General features: G+C 37.0%; 1 protein-coding gene across 1 annotated transcript in view; it reads right to left on the minus strand.

The window, feature by feature from the left end:
* IARS2 (isoleucyl-tRNA synthetase 2, mitochondrial) overlaps positions 1-8,378 on the minus strand; it is a 44,354-nt gene that overhangs the window by 9,424 nt on the left and 26,552 nt on the right. Inside the window, exons 13-18 of the mRNA XM_010853265.1 lie at positions 5,602-5,704; positions 4,889-4,982; positions 3,042-3,150; positions 1,976-2,078; positions 966-1,091; positions 227-358 (exon numbers count right to left, since the gene is read on the minus strand). Coding sequence (XP_010851567.1) covers positions 227-358; positions 966-1,091; positions 1,976-2,078; positions 3,042-3,150; positions 4,889-4,982; positions 5,602-5,704 — 667 coding nt within the window. The remainder of the gene's footprint in view (positions 1-226; positions 359-965; positions 1,092-1,975; positions 2,079-3,041; positions 3,151-4,888; positions 4,983-5,601; positions 5,705-8,378) is intronic.

An 8,378-nucleotide genomic window follows, 5' to 3' on the forward strand; every position in this document is an offset into this window, starting at 1 on the left:
TGGTCTGAGGAGAAGCCTGGCCTACTTTTGCCACCAGGCACTACTCTCGTCTTTTTTGAGAAACCAGAAGAATTCTAAGACTTCATACCTAGTCAACCTAGGAACATGTGGAACTGATCAAGTATAACTTTCCTCAGTGCTTTAGTCACTGTTTCTAACAAAGTTGGTTCCACTCAACATGCACCCCAACTGTGCTACCTCTAAAAGCGTATTAATGCTCACTCACCTTGTTTGCCAAATCCTGCAGTAAGTGTAGCATGTACTGGTCTATGACATACATGCCGTTGACAGGGATGGAATCTGTTTCTGGGTTGAAACCAGCCACATTTCCCAAAAGAAAGCGGAGTGTATTCCTAAGCTAGAAACATTGAGAAAAAAGAAATATGCAGTCAAAAAATATGAGTCCTTCAATTATTACTGAAATTGTTTTATTTTTCTATAATTTTTATCCAACTCATGTTACCTTCCTAATGGAATACTTTATTTTTATATCATTCCTTTTAAATAAGACAAAGTGCAAAAAAAAACACCATCTCATTTCAAAAGCCCAGTTATAGAAACAACCATTGTAATTTATAAATAAAACTGAGTTTTCTTTATATTTCTTTAAAATTTTAGGGCAAATCACCTGTCAGTGGCCCAGTCTGTTCATCAGTGTAGGTGAGAATATTTTGCAGGTAAAAATAAATGGAATAAATGTGAATGGTCATTGAGCACACAGAAAGTATATTAAAATCAGCGTAATTACATATATTAAAAAGACAGTATATAAAAATGTTAACATTACCACTTACATTTCTAAACAAATAAATTAACATACGCTATTTTTTAAAGCTCACAACATGTGGAGAACGCATTTTCATTCAGTTGTGCAAGTGCCAACAAAACGCACCTCATTATTTTAACAAGGACTCAGTAACCTTTCATTCAGGAATAGTAAGGAACAGAAAGAGGAGTGATCCGACCTTGCTAATGTCATCTCTGGCAGCGTTCAGTAGAGATGGACTAATTGTGACTTCAGTGAAGACGTTGGACTCGGCAACCCACCAGCGAAGCACGTCAGCACCATAGGGGGGCTCTTTGCTGTGATCCTTTTCATTGAGGGAAAAAAAAAACATACCAATAAACAGCTTTTGATGACAATTTGATGAACAGGTGTTTTAGGTAAGACTCCTATTCTGAAATGCTTGAATACAACATGATCATAAAATGTACCTGTATTGTAATGAAATAAGCTAACAATTTCAGAGATCCGGCTGCATCTAAAAAAACAACGCAACTGGAAAAGGGGGAGTATGGCCTGCAGCCTGGTGCAGTGTCTTCCCTGAGGTACCTGTAAACAGCTACTACGGCAGGCGGGCAGTCAGAGTACTGCCCTGGATGCCCTGCGATGGGGGACGGGCCGGGGTGGAGCAGGAGCGGTGCTTCCCCTCTCGGTATGCCCAGGCTACTCTGACCAAGAGATGTGATTACTGGACTCTAGGAGGGCAGTTAAAAGCCGACAGGGTTAAAGAACAGATAAGCAGTATCTTTTCTGAAAGCAACTCCAAAATAAACCAAATTACCAGCAGCCCCAGATTTGATATTCTTTAATGAGTTGCTTTAAAGTGTACAATGTCCAAGAATGAAAGTTGCTGTCTCATTTTTTTTCTTATACTGTTTCTATTTAACTGTAAAACCATAGTTTATAAAGTTTTAAAGTTCAGACCATTAAAAAAGGGATAGCGTGAACCTAACTGGAGATTCAGACCTGAAATAAGTCAAAAAAGCCACAACAATCCCAATCCTTCACATTTTCAAAAAAGTCACACAAAACTTAAAGAGTCTAGATTTAAAACATGGTAAAGCGTTTGCTACGAGTATAAAAATTAGTTTTGTGAATTTTTTTTACATTGAAGTAACTATATTAAGGGTCTTGCTGCCAAATTAAGAGCCTTAAAACAAAAATAAAATGAGTTTTTAGGGAACCACTTACTTGTCCTCCATTGATGACAACATCAGGATCAATGATATTCCCAAGAGACTTGGACATCTTTTCTCCCTTTTCTCCAAGGGTAAATCCATGAACAACCACTGTCCTAAGAAGACAAATGAGCTACCATACTAATAAACACAATTATGATGGACATTTTGAAGATGACTTATAGCTTAAAAAGAGTGTCTTAGTTTGACACAAATATAAAAAATTTTTCTTGCCAGAATATATATGAAAATTTTTCTTCAAAGTATAATTCTAAGCTGCTTATTTATCCTGATTATTAAATACTAACCTCTCTATACACAGAAAATATTTTTATGCTTACATTCACTAAACAATTGTCTTCTGATCATCTATAATGTACTGATTTTGATCATTAAAACTAACCAGAAAAAGTATGTCTTAAAAAAAATTATCACCACAAAATTATCTTTGTTCAAAAAGGCAATTTGAGAAATATATCTGTTCCATTGACTTTTAAAAGCATGTTATACTAGAAACATAAACATGCCAATTACTCTGAGAAGAGTTTTCATTTTGAGATGGCAAAAATCTTAAGCCATTTAAGAACCGTCTGGGTAGAATCCACATATTTGAATAAGGAAAAGCTATTATCTGTAACGAAATAAGAACCCCAAATTTAATAAAATTCACTAAAAAAATGTTTCAGTTCATTAACCACTTGCGGAAATTACAAATATAAGGTATCTGATCAAGACTGTCCCTAGTGAAACTGGAGTATCCTCTCTACATCTATCCGTGTCTACCATATTTAAGGTCAAGCTCTCGTGGGTTTCTCTACCACGCCAGTCAATGCCGGTTTTACTTCTGGGACTTAGGATCTGTATCAGAGTGAAAGAACTTTTCTGTATTACTGTCTCCTTTGTGTCTTATTTTTTTTTTTACTTCAAACATTTCTCTCATGAGATTGAAGCCTGTAAACTAATTAAGGGCAGTGTTTTATCACATACATATTATTCAGCACATATTATTTCACACTGGCAAGTACTCAGCAGAAATACTCAAGGTATGCTCACTCGTTCAGCCCAGGTGTAATACTTACTTAAAAGGCGACTTATTCCTTGCTGCCACACTTGTTAATAAGGAAGACTGAAACCACCCCCCAAGCTGGTCTTTTCCTTCCAAGTACAAATCTGCTCTTTGGTCAGTACCTCCAAAATAAATATGGGAAAAAAACACAGAAATCTAAGTCAATTAAAGTTAAAAAATGGAAATGAATACTTATTAAAATATTAAAAGTAATCATGTTGCCTATTTCTTGTGTCATCCTCCACCCAATGGCCACACTACATTCACCTCAGCTGTTACCTTTACTGTCAATTTATTAACCAAGATAAATAAACTTTGCAGTATGATCTTCCAAACAACAGACAGCTAAAATATTATCTAAATTAGAAACTAATTCATAATGACTGTCAATTATCAGTATTACCAGTTAAATCTTTAGTGAAAATAAACTACTATTTTTATTAATTCAGCAGTTATTTGCTGAGTATCTAATAACCTTATTGTTGTCATTTAATTCTCAGAGTAACTCTAGAGGGGAGTTTTTACAATCAACATTATCGCATCAAGGCTGAAGCAGCTAATGAACTTTGAAAAATACTTCAAAAGCACTATTTCATATATGGCATATGCAATTTTGAAATGCAGGATGTTACTCTAAACACAGTAGGAGGTAACTCTTTTTCCTGTTTATAACACTACTTAACCTACCTACCAACCTTATGGAGTGTTATCTGCTTACATTTTCAATATAATTTAGGAAAACAAAGTGCCTAAACTGGCAATATTTTCTCTTGAGTACAATATTAGAAACTATTTAATATTGTTGCTATTAAACATTACTACAACTGAACATTACTACATAAAAATCATACTATACATTAACTTATATTTGATTATGAATTTTTATGTACACTTTAGCTATAAAACAGAGTGAACATGAATTTATGCATATTTTACTTCTCAAATTTCCTAGGCAGAAAGAAAGGCCCAAATAGTGGAACGCATTTACCTGCTAGGAATCACGCTAATGTCCTCTCAATAATGAGGCCTACTACCAGAAGGATACCCCAAGTAAAACCTACCACGATTTTGGTCAATCCCTTCAACAATGGTGAGCGGAGCATGCAAGGCGTTTTTCCATATTCCTTTGCTCCAGAAAGGAAACCGCCTCATCCCTGTAACCTCCCGGTACCTGTCCGTAAGCTCTCAGTGAGGACACTTTACCTCTCCCCTTTCGCTTAGTATCCTTGAAGGCATCTGCTCACATCTAAACGCACCCTTTGTGCGCCTGCTACTACTCCCTTCTGATCCCTGCCTAATCTCTCCTTCCTCTTTATCCATGGAGTCAAAAGCTCACCCTACCCATGAGCAAGGAGAAACCAGTCAGTTGTCTGTGGCAAGAGGGGAGAAAGCTGTGAGAAGGTAATGGAGTACCAAAGAATAAGAACGGAAAAGCAGGGTGCCCGAGTTCTACTCTGACACTAACCTGTGTGACCACCAACTAATGTGATTCTAATTCAATCTCATGTCCTTTTCTGAAAAATGAGATGCGGTCAGGCTATTTCAGTGATTTCCACACTTGGTTTTACAGAACTCAGTACCTTGGGGCTGCCAAGGAGGTCAAAGAGAACGAGCTGATTGGGAGGAAGAAGAAAATTCCCACCTTTATTTATCTTATGTATTATGGGTCTATATAAAATTTCATAGAAGACACTGGATTAAATGATTGCCAGTGGCTCTTTCAGGTTTAAAATTATACTATAGTAGAAGATATACTTCCAAAAAAAGCAAAAAAAAAAAAGTTCTTGATTAGAGATTTCTTCTGATAGCATTAATTTTCAAAACTGCCTGACAGGCAATAGACCTCTTGTTTTAGATTACCTGGGAGAACATTAGACCATGAAGTTCCACTATCAAACCAGATGTCCAAAATATCCTGACCTGGCACGTACTCCAACGCATCGGGACCACCGACCTAATAAGACAACGTAAAAACATTTTAATTACACACAGACCGTGATACTTACAATTAATATCCAAAAAAAGTCTTAAGAAAATGAAATACAACCATTAAATTCACATTTTACACTGACATTTCTTAAGTATTTTGCGATTAGGGACAACTACTTCACTACTTCATCTACATGTACAAGTGACTGTGGCCACCTACACATGTATTAATGTAAATGTAAATTGTGTTCATTTTCTTGCAATTATCTTCCAGTTTGGATTTCTCCATGTACGATGCCATTGAACTCATGTCCTATGAAGGCCCTGATGCACCAGTGTTAGGCACTATTCTCCCACATCACATGTGTCTCTACTCAACCAACAGAGCAGTTGCAGTCAATCCTGGCCCCCGAGGAGACAGCAAACCGCCCCCCCCACTCAGCCTCTGCTGCTTCACAAACACCCAGCTTCTCTCCTGAAATCAAACTGTTTACTCTCAAACTGCTCTGGCTCCTAGTTTATGATGACTAAACTCATGAACTTGACATGATAGCATCACTACTTTTTAACTCTCAGGAACCTCTCGTGTTGTCATTAAATCATGCAATACACACAAAGGCTGTTTAAGTCCAATGGAAACGTACCTGAGATAAGACTTCTTTCGGAAGAAGTTGCTCCGGGGGAAGAGTCCACCAGATATCACTGCCATGCTCTTCCACTAGTTTAATAATATGCTCGATGGTTTGGCTATTTTCAGGTGGACAAAGCAAAACTGTTCAATTAGTTACTGTGGTTAATAGCAAACATTTAAAAAATTACAAAGTGGTGATTTTTTTCCCCTATCTGCAGGGTATTTTTCCCAATATGCAGGACATTTTTTCCTATCTTTCCCCCAAACTTTAGTCATATTATCTTCAATTATTTGATTACTTCGTTGCTACTGTCATTGGTCATAAGTAGACCTTAAAAGAAAAAGGAAAAAAAGTTTTTTTTTTTTTTAAATAAGGATATCTCCTGATACCTCTTTTTTGGTTACTAATTGCCCTGTTTCTATTTTCTATCCAAGTACCTATATTCAAAACCTCTTAATTATCTACCTCCTCCAATTTCTGCTCAAATTAAGCCAATACATTCTCTCAGTTCCACCTTAAAATGGTACTCAAATTTGTTCTTTGTTCAGATACTATTATTAGTCCAACCTCTCTGCCTCCTACCAGACTGGTGCAATGGTCTGACTTTTCCCCTATTCGCATTCCTTTATATGACACATGTAATTTAATTTATAGGATACATCTCTGCATTCCTAAAATTGCTTTTATCACACCAACCCTGTCTCAGAAACTTCCAGTGCCCCCTCACTGCTTACAGGACTGAATCCAAATTCATCTGCATAAGAGGCCATGCTGTACCAGAGCATGGGTTTTGGTAACAGATATCCAGGCTTATCTCCCAACTGCTACTTTTCATATACATGACACACACAGTAGTAAAAGTTCTCTAAGTTTTGACTGTCCCTTCTGTTAAGACTAATAGTATAATTTTTATTCAAAAACATTTACTGAGTACTCCAACATCTTGGTCACTGTTCGAGGCACTAGAGTTACAGCAGTTAACAAGGCGGATAAGATTCCCACCATAGTGGAACTTGCATTTTAGTGATCCTGGATACTTTTGTCAGGATGACTACAAACTAGATGAGATGATCCAGTAAAACTTAATGCATGCCTAACACACAAAAGAAAGCCAGTAAATGTGTATCAAATGCATACTGAAACTGATCATATCTTTGGGAAGATAAAGATACATAGTTATAAATCATTTGAAAATTAAACTCAGGGAAAATTCTACACTAAATTTTCTCACAGGAATAATATACTTTTAATTTATTATCACAGCTTTATGAACATTACAACTTCCCCAGCTGCTTTCCACCAAGTCAGAATACAGTGGTCAAGAAAACAGAGCATGTGTGGAGAAAATGGAACCCTCCTACACTGTTGGTAGGAATGTAAACTGATGAAGCCACTATGGAAACAGTGCGAAGAGTCCTCAAAAAACTAAAACTAGAGCTGCCGTATAATCCTACAATCCCACTCCTGGGAACATATCCAGAGAAAAATATAATTGGAAAAGATACAGGTACCCTTATGTTCACAGAGCAATATTTACAACAGCCAAGACATGAAAGCAACCTAAATATCCATCAATGGAAGAACAGAGAGAGAAAATGTGGTGTGTACACACACACACACACACACACACACACACACACACACACACACACGGAATATTACTCAGCCATAAAAAAGAACAAAATAATGCCATTTTGCTTCAACATGGAGGAACCTAGAAGTTATCATACTAAGTGAAGTCAGACAGAGAAAGACAAATACTATATGATACTACTAATACAAGGAATCTAAAATGTGACACAAATGAAGCTATCCATGAAACAGAAAGAGACTCACAGACACAGAGAACAGACCTGCGGTTGCCAAGGAGGGGAGCGTGGCTAGATTGGGAGCTTGGGGTTAGTAGACGCAAACTATTACATATAGAAAGAGTAAGCAACAGGGGCCTGCTGCATAGCACAGGGAAACATATTCAGGGTCCTGTGAAAAACTAGAATGGAAAGGAATATGAAACAGAATGTGTGTATACATATATATACACATACACAGCTGAGTCACTTTGCTATATAGTAGAAATTAACACAACATTGTAAACCAACTATACTTCAATAAAATAAATTTAAAAAAAGAACATGGACCCCAGAGCCAGAGAACTTTCATTTAATTCCTGACCCTATCACTTACTAGCTATGTGACCCTGGGCAAAGCACTCAATATTCTGTACCTTACTTAGTTTGCAAAAATGCAAATAATAAAGTATCATTAAGAGAGCTACTATGGATATTAATTGAGCTTATATGCAAAATGCCTAGAACAGTGTCTGGCACGTTTTTTTTTTTTTTTTTTTGAGCTTTAAGCAAGCTTTTTCACTCTCCTCTTTCACTTTCATCAAGAGGCTTTTTATTTTTTTTTTTTTTGTGTGTGTGTAGTAAAGTTTTATTAAAGTATAAAGGAGATAGAGAAAGCTTCTGACATAGGCATCAGAAGGGGGCAGAAAGAGTACCCCTGTCTGGCACATATTAATGGACATTATGTAAGCAATAATAAGAGAAGAAGAAGAAGAAGAATGTAAGAGAAGACTCTTGAGAGTCCCTTGGACTGCAAGGAGATCCAACAGTCCATTCTGAAGGAGATGAGCCCTGGGATTTCTTTGGAAGGAATGATGCTAAAGCTGAAACTCCAGTACTGTGGCCACCTCATGCGAAGAGTTGACTCATTGGAAAAGACTCTGATGCTGGGAGGGATTGGGGGCAGGAGAAGGGGACGACAGAGGATGAGATGGCTGGATG

Source organism: Bison bison, unplaced genomic scaffold, assembly GCF_000754665.1.
Source record: "Bison bison bison isolate TAMUID 2011002044 unplaced genomic scaffold, Bison_UMD1.0 scf7180017864325, whole genome shotgun sequence".
NCBI lineage: Eukaryota > Metazoa > Chordata > Mammalia > Artiodactyla > Bovidae > Bison > Bison bison.